This window comes from Canis aureus, chromosome 5, assembly GCF_053574225.1.
Source record: "Canis aureus isolate CA01 chromosome 5, VMU_Caureus_v.1.0, whole genome shotgun sequence".
NCBI lineage: Eukaryota > Metazoa > Chordata > Mammalia > Carnivora > Canidae > Canis > Canis aureus.
In genome coordinates, this window is record NC_135615.1 from 10,710,859 (window position 1) to 10,734,062 (window position 23,204).

Below are 23,204 nucleotides of genomic sequence, written 5' to 3' on the forward strand. Positions count from 1 at the left end.
CTTGAGATCCAAAGACTAACAAGTGGATTCTAGAGATATTCAGGAGGTGGAATAAACAGATTTTATGACTGAATGGGGTGGATGAGGAGGAGCAGGGATGTAGGGGGACAGAGGATTAAGAACAACAACGTGAACTACTAGGTGATGGTAATATTCACTTCCAGGAACACAGGAAAAGAGGATGGAAGGCTTGAAAGCATTTTCAGAGGTACATGGAATTAAAAGCCAGAAAGAAAGGGAGAAATAAGTGAAATAATTCATTCTGAAAAGTAGATGGGAAGAAGAAGGCGAGAGATGATGAGCAAAAGTTAAGATGAAAGAGGAATTACCAAAAAAAAAAAAAAAAAAAGTTGTTTGTTTTTTGTAAAGATGGGAGATCATGCTAATATGCTTGACAGAGAATAGGCTCCTTAAGGATAAAAGTGAGAGATGGGAATATCTATAAACCAGTAGTGTTCTCAATCAGGGATGATTTTGCTCCACAAAGATGTGTGACAATGTCTGAAGACATTTTTAGTTGTCAAAACTAAGAGGCACTATGGACACACAGTAACAAAGGCCTGGGATGATGCTAAACATCTTAAAATGCACATGACAGCTCCTCACAACTAAGAATTATCTGGCTCATAGTGCCAAGAACGTGGAAGCTGAGAAATCTTGATATAAACCAAGGCTCCTGGGAGGGTAGGAAAACAGTAAGATCCTAACAACTAGACACTATAACAAGAGGAAAGCAAGAAAAATGAACATAAGTGGGTTGCAATAAAAATCAATCAATCTGAGAAACTACAGCCCTTGAAGGCAACAGTAATTATTTATATTAATAGTATGATTTACTTTGTTCTAAACATAAATGTTATTGATTCATAATAAATAAAAGTACCCATAATCTTCAAACATGGGAAATAAAGGAATTGGGACATTTTTAAAGGCCTTACAACCATAATTAAGGGTCCTAAGATCCTTTTTATATCTACAATTTCTCCAGAAAAAAAGATAATTTATTCACTCAACAAATGCATCCATCGCACAAACATCTGAGAGCTCACTGTTTGCCAGACATTATTCTAAGCCCTGGAGATACAAAGCCACTCAAGATATGTGGTCTCCGCCTTCAAGAAGCTTAGTAGAAAAAAGAGACTATTACAAAAGACTGTGAAGAGTGCTATGATAGAGACATCCTCAGGGGCTCTGAGCACATAAAAAGGGGTATCTAACCCAGACCTGGGGTAAGAGGATGAGGGTCAAAAAACTTACTGGAAGAAATGGATGCCTTTAGAACTATTTCTAAAGGAGCTGTAGAACTGAGGTGAAGGATGGTTTGAGGAAGAAACATAAGAACACATAAGTACTATCCACAGCTTATGCATGAAATGAGGCTAATAAATAAGCAGGAATTAGATCAAGAACATTAAAAGCCAAAACATTAAAAATTTACACAACAGGAAGCCACTGAACAGGATTGTAAACAGAAGCTTGGTGTGATCAGACTGATGTTTAAGCAAGACATCAATCATTGGCACAACGCTAGGACTAGATTGGGGAGGAGATTTATTAGAGACTGAGAAAGCTGTTGAAGGGTTGCTATAATAATACTGAAGAGCAAAAACAGAGATTAAGCTAAAGTAATAGTAGTCAAGAGATAACCTAAAAGCAAAGTTCATAGGACTGGTGCCTAATAGGACCTGAAGAATAAATAAAAAGGAGTCAAGGATGACTGTTAAGTATCAGTTAAGTGGGCACTGGAGTGGTGATATACCAGTCACTGAAGCAGGAATAGCAACTGGGAGCATCTAGTATTTGATTACTATATGTAGGTCACCATGCTAGCATAATAGGCCAATGAAGTAAACATTACTGTTTACTTCACAAGAGCAAACAGAAGTTTAAAGAAATAATTTGCTTAGTGGCCCAGTAGATGGTAGAATCAGGATTCATACTCATAGCTACTGAAATCAATTCCTAACACAAGTTTGAAGTTCAGGTTAATCATGATGGTCTTTGAGATGGCAGTGGAACACAGAACTCCTATATAGTCTAGAACTTCTATATAGTCTAGAACAGAACAGGATCAGCCTGAAGCTCAGAAAAATCAGGTGTGAAGATATAAATCCAGGAGTCAGAAGAATAATAAAGTTAGCAGAAACTCATGAAAACTCAAGAAGGCTTTCTGTTGGCCTGTCCTGTGTTGAAATCTTAAATTTATTCATATTTAGAAACATTGAAACTTCACTTAAAAAAACTAATTTAGAAATATTCCTTAAAGATTTATTTATATGAGAGACATCATATGCCTGAGCTGGTGGAGGGGGAGAGGAGTGGGGGGGAGGGGGAAAAGGTGTGGGGGAGAAGGGGGTGGGGGGGGGGAGGGAGGGAGAGAGAGAGAATCTTAAGCAGATTCCCTGCTGAGCACAGTGAGTGGAGAGCCCAATGAAGGGCTTGATATCAAGAGTCATGAGACCCTGAGCCACCCAGGTGCCCTCAAACTTCACATTTAAAAGTGAATTCTAATTTCTTGTCAATATTGGGTTCTATATTCTGAAACAGCAATAATCTGCTGGAGCTTTGGCTAGGACATAGATTCTTAAATCCACCAGAGTCCTGTCATTCTTTTTTTTTTTTTTAAAGATTTTTTTTTAATTTATTTATTCATAGACACAGAGAGAGAGAGGCAGAGGGAGAAGCAGGCTCCATGCAGGAAGCCCGATGCGGGACTCGATCCCGGGTCTCCAGGATCACACCCCGGGCTGCAGGCAACGCCAAACCACTGCGCCACCGGGGCTGCTCAGTCCTGTCATTCCTTTTTTTTCACCTTGTCACTCATTTATGTTACCGATCTGGTCCCTATAAATATGTGATTTACAACTCCTAATGTGGAAGCTGGTCAAAGCCAAGGAACGGTAAAATGAGATCAACCAGGGAAAGTTTTCAGCATGATCAAGAAGCCCAAAGACAGAATCCTACAGAATGTTACCACTTAAAGACAAACATCACAAAGAACAAAATAAGAAAAGAGAATCTCAAAAAAAATCACTTAGAAAATTTCAAAGAAACAGATCAAATAATTCCATTGATATTTAAGGTCAGTCCATAAAAGGGGAGTCACTAAATGAGAGAATGAATCTTGGCAAGATGAACTCTTTTAAGAATTTTGGCTGTGAAGGACAGAAAAGAGACAGCATGTAAATGAAACAAGTATTTATAAACCTTATATTCCAAGGGACAGACATACTCCTGAGAAAAATTCATTTTTTTTTAAAAGTTCATTACCTCATAGTTCATTCAATAAATATTTATTGAGGTTCTTATAAAAAAGGCACTGAAGATAACAAAGAACAGAAACGAGTTCTGCCTTCAAAGAACTAATAGTCTCACAGCAGAGCTAATATGTATTCATAAGCTACTATGATATTGGAGGGAAATACTGGTACCATAAGGACACATGACAAGAAGGACAACTTAAGTTCAGAGGAAGAGACAGAGAGAGGAGTTCCAGAGAAAAGCACTAAAACTCAGCTTCTGCAGCAAAAGTACCTTAAAAGTAGACTGCTAATAATCTAAGTTTTTCCTTTTTCTTTTTAATTTTTAAGATTTTATTTACTTATTCATAAGAGACACACAGAGAGAGGCAGAGACACAGGCAGAAGGAGAAGCAGGCTCCCTGCAAGAAGTCCCATGAGGGACTTGATCCCAGGACCCTGGGATCACGCCCTGAGCTGAAGGCAGACGCTCAACCACTGAGCCACCCAGGGATCCCATAATCTAAGTTTTTAATGGTGGAGAACATACATGGAATCTCTAACTCTTAAAACTAAAAGTTAGCTGGAGACACTATGCTGGAAAAAAAGGAAAACAACACAACTTTTTTGGACTGAGACAAAAATCCTGGTTCTCCCACCTAGGTGATCTTAATCAAATTACATAAACTTTCTGAGCCTCCATATTGTTCTTCTCTATAAAAGCAAGTAAGAGCTATCCTAAAGGCTTTTAATTGAAAACAACCATGTAGCAGTGCCTAATACACACTAAGTTTTCATAATGGTAGCCATTGCTACTTCAGAGTTATTGCTGTAATTAAAGTTTTATCCTTAAGTCAGGAATGTACAGTATTATAATTATCAGGTTCTCTAATGTCCCTAATACTCTTTCAAAACTGAAAATACCATTGCCACATGTAATAATATACATAAAAGTGTAACACTGAAAAGCAAAAAACTGGTGACTGAGGATCTCCAATCTCTAAACTTGTTTTATATTGCATTAGAGCATAAACAGGAAACTGCACAGCTAAATGTTCAATGTGGTGATCACACTTTGAAACTGTCTGGTATACAGGTTACTACTATAAGTAGAACAAATAAAATCTTCTTTTCCTATCAAGATAAGGCAGTATAAATATCTAAATCTTTTTTGAAGATAACAATCACTGACTCTCCTAAACTCCCTCATACCTCAGGGTATGATTGGTACAGTATGAAAAAATAATTTACTAAGACCTCCAGAACTTTATTCAAAAGGTAAATAATCCTCCTTAGGTTGTTCTGTAACTGCTTTCTATTTAACCTACTCTATTTCCATCTTCCACAAGGTATATGTTGTTTTATGCATAAACTCTAGGAAAATACCTGAAAGTCATCTGTTCAGGATAGAAGGTAGAAACAGAGATATAGAATGATATAAAGGGTAGCAATGATGCACTAATTCATCCATCCATCCAATATTTATTGTGTCTACTAGAAGACAGGTACTATGCTAGGAGTAGGGAATAAAGTGGGGAACAAGATAGACAAAATCTCTGTTCTCCAAGAATTTATAAGTTAATTAGGGAAGCAAACATTAAAACAAACAGGTAACCATATATTGTGACAAATGCTATGATTGAAGAGAAAGAGTACCATGAGTGACAAGTTAGGAAGAAGAAAATATCTGTCTGAAAAAATGATACTTAAACGAAGACCTAAAGTCTAGACAGGCAGGTGTTAAGTGAACAGAGTAAAGCAGAAAAGCTTGTTCAAAAAACAATGAAACAGTAAAGAAAAATTAGGTAATATGGGTAAAGCACAGTGGAGAGAGTAGTAGAACAAACTGGAGAGAAGGGAAGGAACAGATCACACAGGACTTTGCAAACCATGTAGAGGTGCTTAGAAATCCTACTAAGACCCATGGGAAGATACCAAAGGCAAATACAGCATGACAGTTTTCTAGAAGATCATCCCCTTAACTGCTATGTGGCAAATGAACTGAAAAAGAGGAATAGTGGAAACAAAAAAGTCATTTAGAAGGCTATTCTGCAGTCTAGGTAAAAGATTATGTCCCTCAAAACTAAAGTGGTAGTGTTATGGAAAAGCTTAGAAAAAGATGAATCTGAAAGTGCATCTAGAAGTCAGATGCACTCAACTTAATGATAAGTTATGTTTGGTAGATAAAGAAAAGTATTATGAATGAATTGACTAGTGATTAGAAGCATTATTTACTGAGGTGGTGAAAAAAGGAACAGAAAGAGTGCATTTTTGCTTGTAAAAGAGAAAATGTCAGTCTAGGACTAAGTCCTGAAGACCCCCAACTTTTCAAGGGTGGTTAGTGTGGAAAAGGAATCTGCAAAGAAAATTGAGATCAGTGAGGTTAAAAAAAAAAACATGAGTATAGTGTCAACGAAGCTAAGAAAAGAATCTAAAGAAAGGGCATATCAACTGTATCAAATGATGCTTAAAGACTAGTTAAAAGACACAGAATGAAAATGCCCACTGCATTTGGAAAAATGAAGACAAATGGTGATCTTAGGAAAAGCAGTATAAGGTAGATAGGGCCAAGAAAACATTGTTGAGACCTAAGCTTTTACTAGTATGCCATGGCAATTACATAAAAACAATACACAATATACGTGACCAATGACATAAATATTAGTGTTCACCAACAAGAGTTCCTGCTTCCCAGTTTCAAAATGCCTGGAAGGCCAAATCAGTACCACATCAAGTTGTTTGTTCAGCAGTGAACCATAATAAATGAATGGGATAGTCCTGAGGAATATTTAACCTAGTAAATGACTAAACTTGTTAAGTCATCCCTAATCTACATCCTAAGACTGAATATTCTCTTCTGGAGGTTAATATGGTATAAAAATAGTTAAGAGGATCCAAATCCTGCTCCCTCATGCAAAGAACCTCTCTGAATCTAATACACTTCAACTTAAAAGGAAGATGGCACCAATGATTTCACAGGGCTGGTGCCAAGACTGACTAATATATGTAAGGCATAATGTAATGTTATTAGTATACTGTCTACTACACATTAAGCTTTTGATAAATAGTAATTATATTATAAAATATAAAGGAGGAACAACATCTATTAGTGTTGAAAAAAGTAAACAGAGTAATATATGCAATAGAAAGATTCCTTTATTAATGTTGCCTTAATTTCCTTTCCCTCTGATGACTGATGAAGAACAGGATTATTCTGGCTTCCCCTTTCTAGATAGTGGAATATGTCTCTATACGATCAACACATTCATTACTCAAAGAGGGTAAAATAAAATTTAGAGAAAGTTAGAGTTTTCTCTCCTGAGACTCTTGGCCATCCTGATGGAATACAGGTGTTCCTAAATCTCGTTAGGCAAGCATTAACAATTTCTTAGGCTGCTCTACTTTTACAAAGATATGGACAATTCTGTATTGTTTCTTTTTTATTTTACCTATAAAAATAATACACACTAATTATTAAAAATCTTAAATAGATGGGAAAACAGGGAAAAAATCATACACACACACTGTTGACATTCTTATGTATCCTCAAACTTTTTGGTATATAAGTCCATGGTTTTGTTTAGCTTCATACAGCTGCCTATATATTAAAAATTTTTAATCCTTTTATACTTAACATGTTTTCCTATTTCATTATAAAATTTCTAAAAGTATTTTTAATGTTATTTTGACATAATCAATTAAACATTGCATAGCTGACTCTGTTTTCTACAACATTCTACAAATATTATGTGCCTAATATACCCAGATAAAACACTAGACAAAGATACTACAAACAAAAAAAATAGGTATCATCCTTCCATTTATGGTTTTTAAAGTGAAGAAGTCAGACATTAAATAATCACACAAATACTATGCTATAATGAAAAAGCAGACTATGCGGTGACAGAATATAAGGGGTACTTAATTAAAATGAGCAGAGTAGGCCTCTGTGAAGAAGTAACACAAACTAAAAGGAAGAGAGATCCATTTCTTTTGTTTTTATCTGCCCAGAATTCTCTCCCATTTCGTGTCCAAATAACATCCTATTTTCTCTCAAGAAAGTACCCCTCCCCCATTTCATCCGCTCTCAGCCCAGGGATAAATATGCAACCCAAGCTGAAATGGTCTCTCCTGGGAATTTAAATCTTGAAGGCATACACACAAGGGCAGAAAATGGTCAGACCTGTTAATCTAATGGCAGTAATACAAGGATTCTATTAATTCTTATTTACCTAGCCCTTGAATCTACCCTATTTCTCTCCTCTCGGAGGTCAGGGATAGGGTATTTCCTTTAATTTTCTAAAATAACTGTACATATCCAATAAATTCCTTTTTTGCTTAAATTTGAAAGAGTTCACTTCTGTGGCTTAAATATAATGAACCCTAACTGATACAGCCAATGGAGTATAATATGAAAAGAAATAAAATGCTTAAGATGAAGCTAGAAGTCACCCTAAGAGCCAGCTCATGTAGAACCTTGCAGGTCATAAAGGACTTTTCAGTTTCATTCTAACAGGAAGCCATTAAAGCATTTTAACCAAGATAGTGGTATGATCAGAACTGTATTTTTAAGAGATCATCTTGGATACAATGTAAACAATGCCTTGAAAGACAATGGGAGACCAGAATCAGAGAGATAATTTAAGTACCTATTGAAATAGTTTGGACACAAGATTTTAAGTTCTTAAATTTGGTTAAAATTTTAGAGTGAGAAAAGCAAAGGCTCAAGACTGAGCCTTAAAGAATTTCAAACTAAACTAGGATAAAGGAGAAGCCAAAAGAACATTAGTAAGAAATGGTCAAAATAATAGGACAGCCAAGTTAAGTATAGTGTTAGAAGAGAACAGGTAAGGGAAAGAACAAGACAGGATAGGACCAGAAAGGGAGAGAGAAAGGAAAGGAAAGGAGGTTCCAGTAGCTGGAAGTCTCAACAAAAACAAATATGCTAAGATATCATCTAGGATAATGACTGAAGAACATCCACTAGACTTGGCAGTGTGAAAACTATTTCTGACCTGAGTACAGCAGTAATTGCAGAGCCAGCATAAAGTGGTTTGAAAAATAAATCAATGGGAGAATTTCTATTTCTGGCAATGAGGTAATCCAGGCAACCCCAAAACCTCCCTACTTAAAAAATGACCTAAAAATGAACAATTAAGCCCATAAGACAGTAAGGGAAATCCTAAGGAAAGTACAAGAAAAAGCTTTAATAGGTTGCTCCTAAAGAAGCCAACTTGTGTCAGTGACCTAGGAGCTTTGGCTTTAATGCCCACAAGGAAAAGAGGACACCTTGAGCCTCCAAATGGATGAAAAATTAAGCCTGGTAAGATCCTGTTTATATAGATTAGACTTTACAGGGCAGCCAAGGTGGCTCAGCGGTTTAGCTCCGCCTTCAGCCAGGGTGTGATCTGGAGACCCGGGATCGAGTCCCACATAGGGCTCCCTGCTTGGAGCCTGCTTCTCCCTCTGCCTGGGTCTCTGCCTCTCTCTCTCTGTGTCTCTCATAAATAAATAAATAAAATCTTTAAAAAAAAAAAAAGATTAGACTTTACAAGAGCTATATTTCTGGGGAACGACAGATCAGCCCTTGCACCTGCAACACCACTCCCCCACCAAAACCCTACAAAACACAAAACACAAATATTCACAGCATAGGGAAAGGACAAGGGAGTCGGTCCAATTAGCTTTGAGCTCTGGATAGAAGATGAAAAGTCTGCCCTTAGAATTTATTGCCACAATCTTTCCTTCAAACAGGGGCTGGGTCTGAATTTACATTATGTGCTTGGTCTGGTAAATCCCAAAATTTAAATTAAGATGGGGCCAGGTGATACTGTCACTTGAGTATCCAATAGAAGCAAATACAAAACCTCTCTGAAGGGATAAATCCTCGACCCAGGCTATAAAATGAGTTCACAGTACAAAGTTAGAAAACACAGAAGAAAATAATCCCCTTAATCACAAATTAGCACACACAAACACTATTATTTTACTGTCCTTCAAAAACCTTAGAAAATAGAGCAAATAAAGGTTATGAGATGAGTATTTTAAATGATTAAGAACCTACACAGAGGAATTAAAAGTGTAAGAAAGAAACAACAGTCTATAAAAAAGAGGAACCTGGCATATCTTGCTGAGGTAGACAGAATTCTAGTGATACCCACTCACCAGCCCATACTTCCCTTCCTCAAATTATTCAAACACTAATCAAAGTACTACTTGTGAAGAAACTTGGCAGACTGAATTAAGGTACTGATTAGATGACCTTAATTACTGATTAGGGATCCCTGGGTGGCGCAGCGGTTTGGCGCCTGCCTTTGGCCCAGGGCGCGATCCTGGAGACCCGGGATCGAATCCCACATCGGGCTCCCGGTGCATGGAGCCTGCTTCTCCCTCTGCCTGTGTCTCTGCCTCTCTCTCTCTCTCTCTGTGACTATCATAAATAAATAAAAATTTAAAAAAAAAAAAAAAAAAAAAAAAAGATGACCTTAAAATAGGTGGAAAATCTTGGGTTATATAGGTAGGCCCAGTGTAATCACATGAACCCATAAAAACAGAAGACAAAAGGCAAAAGAGTCAGTGGGAGATTAACAGAAGAGAAAACGAGAGATCTCACCTTGGAAGGGGAAGTCAGAGGATTCAACTCACCTCTGCTGGCTCTAAGATGTGACATGTAAAAGCATGGGATAGAAGCCTTGGGCAGCCCTGGTGGCGCAGCGGTTTAGCGCCGCCTGCAGCCCAGGGCGTGATCCTGGAGACCCGGGATCGGGTCCCATGTCAGGCTCTCTGTGTGGTGCCTGCTTCTCCTTCTGCCTGTGTCTCTGCCTCATTGTCTCTCTCTCTCTGTCTCTATGAATAAATAAAATAAAATCTTTAAAAAAAAAAAAAAAAGAAGAAGCCTTGAGGAGCTAAGGGAGACCCCTCAGCCATCAGCCAGAAAGGAAATGATGACCTTCAGTCCTTCAACTGCAAGGAACAAACTGAATTCTGCCAACAACCTAAAAGAGCTTGGAAGTGAATTAATCCTAGAGTCTCCTAATACTAAGAGCCCAGGGAGTCAACACCTTGATCCTAGCCTTGTGAGACTAAGCAGAGAAACCAGCTAATCCAACCCAGACTCCTGACTGTGTGCTAATAAACTTGAGTGCTTTTAAGTTGCTAATTTTGTGGTAATTTGCTATGGCAGCAATAGAAAACGAATATATTTGTAATACCAGAAAATAAGGAAGGCTTCAAATAATGAGGATATGTCAAAAGGACACACTGCCAGCTTAAAGCGGCTCCCACCAGCTATTCTGTGAACAATCTGAGCATCACAATAAATAGATCATAACTTACACAAATCTGTAAGTCCATACTGACAAACTGAAAGTCTGATGAGGAATGGGATATTTATATAGTTTCACAGTTAATTCCAAATATATATACTAATTATAAAGGGGAAAAGAAAACCTTTTCATTGGAAATACTGGATTATGTGCCATATGATACATGCAATGGATCGTGTGTGTGGTATCTTGCTCCAAAAAAACATAACATGACACTAATAATGAAAAAAAAATTAACCAAATCCAAAAATAACTATCCTATAAAATTCTGAAACAACTGCCAAAATTTGAACAGCATCTTAAGAGTGGATGGTAGAACTACAGTGATGTTATTTTCCTTTTATTGATCATTGTACTGTGAACAGGAAAATGTCCTTATCTGTAAAGATTACTTAAGTATTCATGGCTGATGTGGCACTTATCTGCAACTTAGACTCAAATGATTTGCGCAGATACAGTTCTGTATACTATACTCTTAAGTTTGGGACTGTTTCAAAATAAAGAGTATTTTTAGATATGAGAAAAGGACTACACATTCTTAAAAACAAGAGAAGAAAAAGAAAAACAAACCAGACCACAAAGAATTCCAAAAATTTGGAAAAACATGTTCACTAAAAATCTTTACTCATTAATAAGCAGGTAAAACAATAAATTAATAGAGCTAAAGAGATGATGAGTTTGGGACCAAAAAAAGATGAAAAGAAACTACCCAGATACAGTACAGAGAGATTAGGAAATGGAAATTATAAAAGCAAGGTTAAGGGACATAAAGGACAGAATGAAAGTCCAAATATGGCTAACAAAAATTACTGAAGAATAGGAAGAATATTGATCTATTGATTTTAAAATATAATGGCTACAGTCCCGAATTGATAAAAGACATGAATTCACTCAATCAGGAAGCAAAGAGGTCTTAAGAAGAATAAAGTCACATTCAGACATATCACCAAAAACAAAGAGAAAAATCTTAAATGAGGGAGTGGAGGTAGAACAGTTTGAGGGGTAGGTACATGAATAGGAATGTGGGATCAAAGGAAGCTTTGGGTTCTTTCGTGCCTTTTCAAGAGGAAAAACACTAGAGCATGTAGATGGGAAAAGAAAAGTGATGGTGAGAGGGTAAAGCAACTAAAATGACAAGGTCTCTAAGAGGGCACAGAAGGCAGAGATCTAGAGCACAAGACTAGCCTTGGATTACAAGCAGGACTGGAGAAAAAGAAAAGAGGACAGATGCGTATCAAGTAGGTTTGCAGAATTGGGTGATGAAAAGATGAAATTTTCACTGGCAGTAAAAGTTAAAACAAACAAAAACAATCGTGGCAAAAGAGAGTTTCTTAGAGATGTACATTAATATTGCCAAGCAATTTATATGTCAGTTAAGGCTAGTATCACAAATCTATAATAATGAGTGTATACATGGTGTGATTTTTTTTTTCTAAAAAAGCTTAGCTCAGATGAAGTATAGAAATACAGGTGGTCAGAAATACAGGTAGTCAGATTAACGAAGGAAAGTATTTCAACTAAGAAGGAGACTTACCTAAAGTATCAATCATATACCTAGATCTAGATGACAAATATCATGAAGCACATAACACAGTGATTTTTTTTCCTGTTTCTTTGGCTTAAGGAAATTAAAAGGAAGGTGTAGTAGGAAAAAAAATTGCCAATGAAAATGAAGAACATACTCTTACTCGGTGTGGCAGCTATTAAAACAATTTGCCATTCTTCATTAAAAGTTTTCTATGATTTAAATAAAAACACATAAGCAATGACCACAATCAATTTTTAAAAATGAAGACAAGAACAAAACTACTCCCTGGGCACCTGAGTGGCTCTGCGGTTGAGCGTCTGCTTTTGCCTCAGGTCATGATCCCGGTCCTGGGATCTAGTTCTGCATCAGGCTCCTGACAGGGAGTCTGCTTCTCCCTCTCCCTATGTTTCTGCCTCTCGATCTCTCTCATGAATTAATAAGTAAAATCTTTTATTTTTATTTTTTAAAAGATTTTATTTATTTATTAATGAAAGACACACGGAGAGAGATGCAGAGATATAGGCAGAGGGAGAAGCAGGCTCCTTGCAAGGAGCCCGATGTGGGACCCGATCCTGGATCCCAGGATCATGCTCTGAGCCGAAGGCAGACACCCAACCACTGAGCCACTCAGACGCCCCAATAAGCAAAATCTTTTAAAAAAAAGTACTCTCAAATCTATTATTTTAAATAGCCATCATAATTTGTCTAATGTTTTATTCTGCAATTATTCATTTATATTTCTTACTCTTCCAATAGAACATGAGCACCATGAAAACAGAATATAATAAGAAATTGATAATCCTTTATTTTATGCATTATATATACTTTGTTGTTCTGGATTTGGTGTCAGGGAAAATATACCACAGATATATTTCCAAGTTGCTACGTAAGCTACCTAAATATCATTTGATAATTGAATTCTGGAGATGCTATAAGAAATACAACTATAATTGTTATATTCCTATTACTTCCGATTTTTCTATAATTACCTCTGTTAAATCTCAAATGATTTAAATCTAGCCTTTCATATCTTAGAACTGAACTTACTTCTATATAGTCCTTATAGATCTCTCTCTAAAAAGAATTTCATCTTAATAGTCCATGTTTTAGAATTCTTTTCCTGTCTCTGATATTTTAAAACGTCTCCTATAATAGGTGTAGACAAGGATTTTTTTCCTACACTTTTTTTTTTCCTTTGGCACTCTATGGGCCACTTTAATCTAAGATCTCTCATCTTTTTTTAAGGAATTTTATTTTTTCAGATTATTTCCTCCTGTCCATTTTCTCTCTCCCTTTCTGGGGTTCCTTTGATCTGAAGTCTTACTTTTATCCTCCGTATCATATTGTGTTTATTTTAAATATATATAAAACCCATTAATTATTTTTGTTCCTCACTGTATCCATTGTTATTTATCTATTGCATTTTTCAATTTGACAATTACAGTTTTGTATACCTAAAATTTCTACTTGTTTCTCTTAAATATTTTGTTTCAAATTATTATTTTCCCTCATGTCTTTTATGTTCAATGCACTGGTTTATTTTCTCTTCATAGTTTCTTTAGGACTGATTTGGGTAGAAAATTAGATTTTCTAGCACTGCCAACATGAATTGATTACTTTTGGTCTTGGGGCACCTGGGTAGCTCAGTCAGTTAAACGTCTGCCTTTGGCTCAAGTCATGACCCAACAGTTCTGGGAAGGAACCCCACATCAGGCTTTTCTGCTCAGTGGGGTGTCTGTTTCTCCCTCTCCCTCTGTGTGCTCCCTCTCTCTTGCTTTCAAATAAATAAATAAAATCTTAAAAAAAATTGGGGGGGGGGGGGCACCTCGGTGGCTCAGTTGGTTAAGCACTTGCTTTGGCTCAGGTTATGACTTCAGGGTTGTGGGATCGAGCCCTGCATTGGGCTCCCTGCTCAGTGGGGAGCCTGCTTCTCCCTCTCCCTCTGCCTGCTGTCCCCACTGCTTGTGTTCTGTCAAATAAATAAATAAGGTCTCCTATATCTTGACACATCCAGAAACAACTCTGAATATGTTTTTGATACACACCTTTTGAATAATATATTAGTTGCTCCAAATACTACAAGCATAATGACAAAAATGTCTGAGAAGCATAATTCCAAATACCTAGCTATTATTATATAAAAATATTGTTTCTGCTGTCAGGAGTATGCACATACACATATCCAGAGATCCTGAAATGCTACTTAAGAAAGCAATCAACTGCATTATACAGAGAAAAAAAGAACATTATTGAGATGGTGATAATCTTTAAACATGATCTAACTAATTGTCCTTATTCTGATGTCAGGTTCACCAACCAAGTAACCTCCCAATTATAACTCATTTTCCCAAGATTTCTTTAAGAAGAGTAAGATAAGCAGCATTTGGCATTCTTGATAGTAATGTTTTCATGACAAATGATTGTCATTCTTCACTTCTCCCATATTGGCTTGAGTCAGCCCACCTAATCAACTCCAGCTATACTGACAAAACCATAAGGAGACTAATACAACAATCTGTGCAAGAGATGATAAGGATCTGAGCCAACCCACAGCTGTGAGAGATCGGAATTTTGAAAATAATAAATTAAATGTAAAAAGTCATGTATAGGAAACTTCAAATTAATTAGAAAAAATATTTAGAAGGTACTACTTGGTGACTGATTCAGTTAGGAGTAGGCAGAGAACAGAATAAAAGACACAGTCTTGATAAAGAATAGAGGAAGAGAGGAGATAACTTCTCAGGAAACACTGAGGATTACAAAAGAAAGTACTTGAGAAGTACAGTCTTTACACATTTAGGTATCATTATTTATCACTAGTTTTTAATCATTCAAATATTTTTCTCAAGTACACTAACAGGATAACACTTTTGTAAACACACTCAAGTTATCAATGTATACCTGAAAGTAATCATTTCTTTTGGGGGGAAACCTACTTCTAAAGTTTCTACTAACTTAAACATTAATTAACCCCAAATAGGGACGTTAAAAAAACTCATTTTTTATTTTATACTGAATGTTTCCACAGTTATTTCCTCTGTCTTCCTTTAAGTTAAAATTTCCTACTTGTCTCTCTCATCTGTCCAGTTCTTTGGTTCATTAAAAAAAAAATTTTTTTTTGCATCTTAACCTTTTATCTTTCCAGAGTCCTCCTTTCCACCTATTAAGACTTTCCTATCTTAAAAAAAAAAAAAAAAAAAAGACTTTCCTATCTTAAAATAAACCTGGTCTAACCTCTTTGTCTTCTCCACCAACCTTGCTCACCCATGACCAACCTCACAGTTTGTTATTTAACACCTATATGGATTTATTTCCAATTCTCCTTCATGCCCAAACTCTAACCTCATCTATTCATTTGCACGCTAAACATCTCTACCTGAACAGCTTGTTGGCAAATGAATATCCATCCTCTCCAGCCATAGCCATTCAATTTATTGACAAATACTACGAGTTCTTTTTGGGAATATATGTCCCACTAGTCTGACTTCCATTACCCTCATTCAGGCCTTCAATACATTTGGCTAGATTACAACAAAAATCTAACTAGGTTTTCTGTTCTCTAGCTCTTTCAATAATCTTTTTATTTTCTTTCAATAATCTTATATGCTAGAGCCAGATGCACCAGGTGCATCTGGCTAACTATATGTTTTATTTTTTTCCCCAATTCAAACTATTTCCCAACTACCAACTATTTCCAACTCCTTTGGCTAGTATCTAAGGCTATTATTTTTCATATATTTCATGTCAAATACCAATATCCCATCACTTCACAGACCTATGTGTCACAAATTGTGCTACTTTTATTCCAGGGACTTTGAGTCTAGCCCTGATCCCAATTTCCAACTTGCTCAATTTTACTCATTTCTTTAAGCATCAGGTAAAATATTATAGTCTCTGGGCAGCATACTCCCTCAGCTAAAAGTAAGCTTCTCTGACCTTGAACTCTTTTTATACTAAAGATCATTAAGGAAGTTATAACTATATGTCTTAAAATTATTTATATACATATTTATCTTTTTGATTTTATGTTCCTGAAAGGATGCACTTGCAATACAACTATTTCCCCAAAGTAAATGACTGTGATTTTAGATACAGAAAGAACTTTATACTTTCCAAATGAGAAAAGGCTAAAACACCGTTGAGAAGGAAAAGCTCCACGTGCATGTCCTCATAGGCTGCAACATTAATCTGATTAAGATGTGAAACTGAGGATTTTAGGGGAGGAAAAGGGGTGCAGTAGATGCATACATGAACTGGTTAAGATGAGTGGATTCAGAATATACACACTCTCAACTGATCCAAAAGTATTTGAAAACTACTCAATTAGAAAATTATTATAAATCATAGAGTATGGTTTCAGATTCTTCTTTTCCTTAATGAGAGAGAAGGGTCATAGATGTAGAAAGTGGTCTTAAATATCAAACACCTAGGCATCTAGACCCTTGACAGGCAAGTAATTTTAGAAATCCTAAAACCTACCCTGCAGTGTCTTACTTAGGAAATATATCAAGTCCAAACAAGTATAAACAATCAAAGAATATAATTAATAGTTCATCCCAGAATTATGGAGACCATCCAGAATTATGGAGAATTTCTTTCAGTTATTATTTTTGGGACGACAGATCCCTACTACTGCTTTATATGGGAAGGTTTCTATGCTACATTAAGATTAACACTATTACAGGGATCCCTGGGTGGCTCAGTGGTTTGGCACCTGCCTTCCAAGCCCAGGGCGTGATCCTGGAGTCCCAGGATCGAGTCCCGCATTGGGCTCCCTGCATGGGGCCTGCTTCTCCCTCTGCCTATAGCTCTGCCTCTCTCTCTGTCTCTCATGAATGGATAAATAATATCTTAAAAAAAAAAAAAAGATTAACACTATTACTCTTAAAGTTTGAATTTGGTACATACCTATGAATTTAAGTTCCTGCTTTGTTAGTGTAGAATTGTCATCTCTGTCTAAAGAAAAGACACACTTTAATTTTGAATTTTTAATAACCAGTTTCTAAAAACTACCATGACAAGTATAAATTGAGAAATTTAAGACATTATAGGGGGTTAAAGTAAAACAAACAAAAAACTATGGAAAATATAAAAATCATAAATTTGTTTTCACTAAAATAAAAAAAGGCAACATTCTAAATAGATTGCTAATGGCATTATCATTTAATTAATTTAAAAGCAATTCTCATAAATTCATTTCCATTTATACTAATCCCTTCACTTTTCAGGTTCTTTCTCTCTTGCAGTTTCAATGAGACACTCATAAATTCATTTTGCTTTGTAGTAGTTAACATGCATACTGAAAATTACTTTTTCTCCCCAGTGGCTGATTCACCATCCAAATGTTAATATCTTTCTGTGTTTATGACTTAAGTCTCTGAAGCCTACCTTCCAGAAACTTAGAGTGATCCAATAGACAAATAGCTTGGCTGATTTGAAATGGAAAAGGTCTTACTGTCTTATCTATTGTACATGTCTTATACTACTTAGCAAGGCTATATATTATTAGTCAAATTAGTTCCTGCACAGAAACAAACATTTCAACAAACAGTAGCATTTGTTGCATCCTGGGATGTAACAATGTATAAAAATAAAGAATACTCCCAAGTATATAGCAAGAAGGAAAATCAAGTCTATTGTGATTAAAGAGAAATTAGATCTAGCATGATCTAGATCAATGGTTCTCAATCTCCACACTGATCATAGCAACAACTTCTCCTATCAGTAATAACTCATTATGTATGGTGAATCTCAAAAGATTAATAGGCTGTGATTATGCCTATGATTATTGCTCATCTCTGTTCTTAGACCCTACCTTCTTAATGCTTCCCTGAAATGAAGAGGGGACACATGTAAAGAACAAAGATCTAGTTTCCTACAAACTGTTATGACAAACATGAGTAGGATTCCATTCTTGAAGAACATTCATCCCTAAAATCAATTAGCATTCATACTTATCCTCAATCCTATAGCAGATATTTATGAATAATTGGTTGACATCACTTTGCCTCCTCCATCAAATGAGATTTGTTTCATGAGCATGATCGTGACAAACTGTAAGTACCATAATTAAAGAAAATTTAAAAGCATACTAAACGGGACATAGAAATCAATTAGCAATATATTACTGGTGAAAATAGATCTAAGCTCCTTAGCTTTTAATCTACTATTTCAAAATTATATAAAAATGAGAATTGCCAAGACAAACAAATGAACCAATTCCATTATTACAGCAAAGAACCAAGTTACCACTCTGAGAGAAATAAGAACCACCCAATGCAAAGTTTAATTCCCAAAGAAAATGAATGTATGTCCAAAAATATATGAAACCTCTCCCAGGACTGCGTAGCAACTGACAATCAGTGATTTACTCATTCAGCACTTATGGAATATCAAGTAGATGATAAGCTAAATACCAATAAAATAAAGGTGAATAAAACTCAACCCCTACTCTAAATGAGCTTATAATCTAGTAAGAAGAACTACTAAATAAATAAATTGTTAAACAACCTAAAAAGCACTAAAGTAAAGTCATACCTGAAACAGAACAATGAAAACCAGGCAGATGATATGTTAGTTTTCAAATGGACTATATAAAAGCAAATTATAGGGGCACCTGGATGGCTCAGTAGGTTAAGTGTCTAACTCTTGATTTTGGTTCAGGTCATGAGATCAAGCCCTGTTGGGCTCTGTGCTGGGCATGGAGCCTGCTTAAGATTCTCTCTCTCTCTCTCTCTTTTTCCCCCCTCCTCTCCCTCTGTTCTTCCCCCAAGCCCTCCCCCACTCATGCTCATGCTGTCTTAAAAATGTACATATATGTACATCTTCATATATAGGGATTGTAGTTTGCTTTAATATGTATATAAAATGTTTGTTTTATATTGTTTATTATATAGTTATTATTTTTTTTTGTGTATATATATATATAATTTGTTTTATCACTATAAGCATTTTAATCATACCTACTAAATGAAGCCAAGAAGTCATACTTAAAGTTTAGCAGCATCACGAAATCTAAAATCACTTAGTCAAGCTGGGTAGTTCTAAGGCACTACCATAAAACAAAATGCCATGAAATGCAAGGCACTACATTTCACGGGCATATATTTAAAAGCTTTCTCTCCATATGCTTTGTTTTGTTTTGTTTTAAAGATACCATTTATTTATTTGAGAGAGAGAGAGAGAGCACACACACGAGTGGGGGGAGGGGCAACAGGTAAGGGAGTAGATCCCTACTGAGTAGGGAGCCCAAAGAGGGGGCTTGATCCCAGGATCCAAAGATCATACCTGAGCCAAAGTCAGATGCTTAACCAAATGAGCCACCCAGGTGCCCCTCCATATATTATTTTTCAAAAAACTTAAATGAAGGGAGCCTGGATGGCTCAGTCGATTAACTTTCTGACTTGATTTCAGCTCAGGTCATGATCTCAGGGTCTTGAGACTGAGCCCCCCATATCAAGCTCTGTGCTCAGTGAGGAGTCAGCTTGAAATTCTCTCTTTCTCCCTCTGTCCCTTCCTCAGCTTACACATGGGCTCTCTCTAAAATAAATAAATAAATATTTAAGATATTTAAATGATTACTCTGTCTTTCCTAATTGCCTTAAAAGTTTCTAAATTCTACCACAAGATTTTTACGTTGTATCTTTCTCCTAACTGTTCTCTTTTTCCTTTACTGAGATAATAATCTTAGTATTATTTCTCTTAACTTTTAAGTTACCTGAATTTTCTCTGGTCACAAAAAATTCATCACACTACACCTATTTTTTTTTTTTTTTTAGATTGAAGGGTTTTCCCAAAAGCATTTCTTTGTATTGATGATAATCTTATTTCCTTATCAGAAAGCACCAATTTCAAAAGTTTATGGAATATTATATGCACACACCCAGAAGAACAACTGCCTATTAAGTTCTTAGATCCTCTATGAGAAATATCAAGTTAGGATGTATGCTTAAAACTCTCAACACCTATGACTATTAATACATGATATTTCCTTGGTTCTTATACCTTCATTAGATTCTTAAAACAAGTCTCACTAAAATAAAAGATTTTCATTTTATGAAGGTCTATATAATAAAACATTTTGCATTATATTCTGGAGAATAAATGAGTATAATCCAGTCTTTCAAACTTTTCAGAGCCTCAAATGTGTAATGGAAAACTTTTTTATTGTTGTTTCATAAAGGTGAGACAAATATAACTAAGATATAAATCACAAAAGCAAAAAAAATTGTCTAGAGAAGCAGTAGATATAAACTAAAGAAAGAACATTAGAACACTGCATATGAGAATCCAGAAGTCAAAAAAACAAAAAAAACTAGGGGATCCCTGGGTGGCTCAGCAGTTGAGCGTCCGCCTTCCACCTAGGGCATGATTCTGGAGTCCCGGGATCAAGTCCCACATCAGGCTCCTTGAAGGGAGCCTGCTTCTCCCTCTGCCTCTCTATCTTATGAATAAATAAAATCTTAAAAAAAAAAAAAAAAACTAGAGAGAGAAAGAGAACATCCTGAAGTCTGTGGCGTTTGGTTTTGGGTTTTTATTTGAGTTATAAGTCTATCAAAAAGTATCAGAAAAAAATTTGCAGGAGCACAACTATGCTTACTTTTAAGTTCTTTCAGTAGATTAAGAAGGAAGATCATATCAGCAGACACTACTAGAGTCTAAATCATAGATTTAAGTTATACTAATGCATCATAAAGTTGAAAAGAGGAGACTGGAGAGTCTGGTAAGTGGCATATTATGAAAAACTCCACATGCTATCCTAAAAAAATATTAATTTCATCTCATAAATACCATACAATTCTAAAAGGATTTAAGTAAGACAGTGACATAGTCTGATTTGCATTTTTAAATAGGCCACTGATTCTGGTAGCGCTAGAGAATGAACTAGATAATGAAATGAAGGTTTGAAGGTTGCAGAAAGAGTTCATATGACAAATTATGTTGGAATACCCAAGTAGGGGCAGTGAGAATATAATGGAGAAAACAAGTGATGAATAACAGGAAAAACCTCTAAAAATAATAATAACCAAAAAATGAGAAGGCAGAGTTTAGTTTAACTCCTTAGCATAACTGAGTTAGGTGACTAAATCACCACAGAGATAAGGAACACAAGAGAAGAAGCAGGCTTTAAATGGGAAAAATAAGGGTAACTGAGATTTATTAGATTGTTGGAAATGAGCCTGGAACTCAAGAGAAAATTCTACATTGGATGCACAGATTTGGGGATCTAATAAGCATCAATGATAGCTGAAGCTATAGGCATGTGTAAGATATTTTCCAAGGGACTATGTGCAGGAGAAGTAAAAAAAGTATAGGAGAGAATACTGGGAATAAAACAAAGAATACTCAAAATCATAAAAGATACTGAAATGCTCTCATAAAGTAAAGGCCTACTTAAAAAAAAAAAAGAATAAACTCTATTCCTAAGTGTATTCTCAAAACAAATAAAAACATATGTTCACACAAAACCTTGTACATGAATCTTCACAGCAACATCTTTCTTACGAACGAAGAAGTAGAAACAATCCAAATGCCCATCAACCAGTAAACAAACAAAATGTGGTATATTCATACAATGTGTTATTCAGCCATTAAAAAAATAATAAAGTATTGATTGATACATGCTATAGGATAAACCTTATGCTTAAAAAACACGAGCACTTTATGCTAAGTAAAACACCAACATAAAAGACCACATATTGTATGATTCTCTATATATGAAACATCCAAAATAGGCAAATCCATAAAGACCTGAGGTAGATTAGTGGTTCTTGGGTGATTTAGCAGGGAGGGGAGCTCGGGATGATGGCTTGATGAAAATGTTCTGGAAATAGTGGTGACAGGAACGTTGTAAATATACTAAAAATGTCTAAATGATATACTTTTAAATAGTTTAAAAGGGTAACCTCAATGTTTTGTGAATTTTATCTCATTAAATATTTTGGGGGGTAGAGATACTGGATAAGTAGAAGAATACCATTTACTCTGGAAAAGAGAAGAATGAAAATAGGATAAAGGGTGTACTTTTAGACACACATTCAGAACAAAGCAAAGGATGTAAAATTCAGGTAGTAGTTAAACTTTGGGGAATACAATGGTGAAGACCATGCACTAGATGCAACAACATTAAAAATGTTCTATTTTTTAAATTGGTATTAGGTTCCTTGGTATTATTTTATTATTGTGTGCTACAGTGCATATATGAATTGCTTAAAATGTATCCGATATTTCATAAATTGGAAAAGGAGCTACAAAAATATGGCAAAATATTACTAGGTGTTAAATCAGTAATAAGTTCATGATGGTTGTTTTGGACTGTATTTTCTGTAATTCTGAAATATTTTATTTCATAAAAAAGAGAATTGTTTTAGTTTAATACAAAAAGCTTCAAAACAGAGCGGTCGACAATTTCTCTGCAAGGAATTGGCAGCCAGAACTAGTCACAAGCAGTTTATGAAAAGTTAACTAAGAAAGGCACTAGAGCCAAAATTATTTAATAAATGCTAACTTTGGAAATGATTTAAGTGATACCTTCTGGTGTATTGATTTTGCATCCTGCAACACTACTGAATTTGTTAGCTAATGCTAACACTTTTATGATGAAGTCTTCAGGGTTTTCTATATATAATATGCCATCTGCAAGTAATGAGTTTACTATTTCCTAATGTGGATGCCTTTTATTTATTTTTCTTGCTTAATTGCTTTGGCTAGGACTTCTAACACTATGTTGAATAAAAGTGGTAAGTGTTGTTTTGTTCTTGATCTTAGAGAAAAATCCTTTGGCTTTTCACTGTCAAGTATAATATTAGTTGTGGACTTGCTACATACGGCCTTTATAATATTGAGGTATGTTCCCCTCTACAGCCATTTAGTTGAAAGTTTTTATCATAAAACTGAACTTTTTAAGTAATTTTTATCTACTGAGATAATCATGTAATTTTTATCCTTCATTTTGCAATTGTGGTATATCTCACATTGACTGACTTGCAGATATTGAACCATCCTTGTATCCCTGGAATAAATCCCATTTGATCAAGGATACATGACACTTTTAATATTACTGAATTTATTTTGCTAATATTTTCTTGAGGATTCTTGCATCTATGCTCATCA

General features: G+C 35.5%; 1 protein-coding gene across 19 annotated transcripts in view; it reads right to left on the reverse strand.

Annotated features, from left to right (window-relative positions):
• MLLT10 (MLLT10 histone lysine methyltransferase DOT1L cofactor) overlaps nt 1–23,204 on the reverse strand; it is a 248,150-nt gene that overhangs the window by 30,794 nt on the left and 194,152 nt on the right. For 15 of the 19 annotated variants that reach the window (XR_013379311.1, XM_077896853.1, XM_077896851.1 and 12 more), the window contains one exon: nt 17,001–17,048. The exons of the other annotated variants lie outside the window; for them this stretch is intronic. Coding sequence is in view for 14 of the 15 variants with exons in the window: in XM_077896853.1 (XP_077752979.1) it covers nt 17,001–17,048 (48 nt within the window). In the remaining variant the exon portion in view is untranslated. The remainder of the gene's footprint in view (nt 1–17,000; nt 17,049–23,204) is intronic. 19 annotated transcript variants of the gene reach the window in all.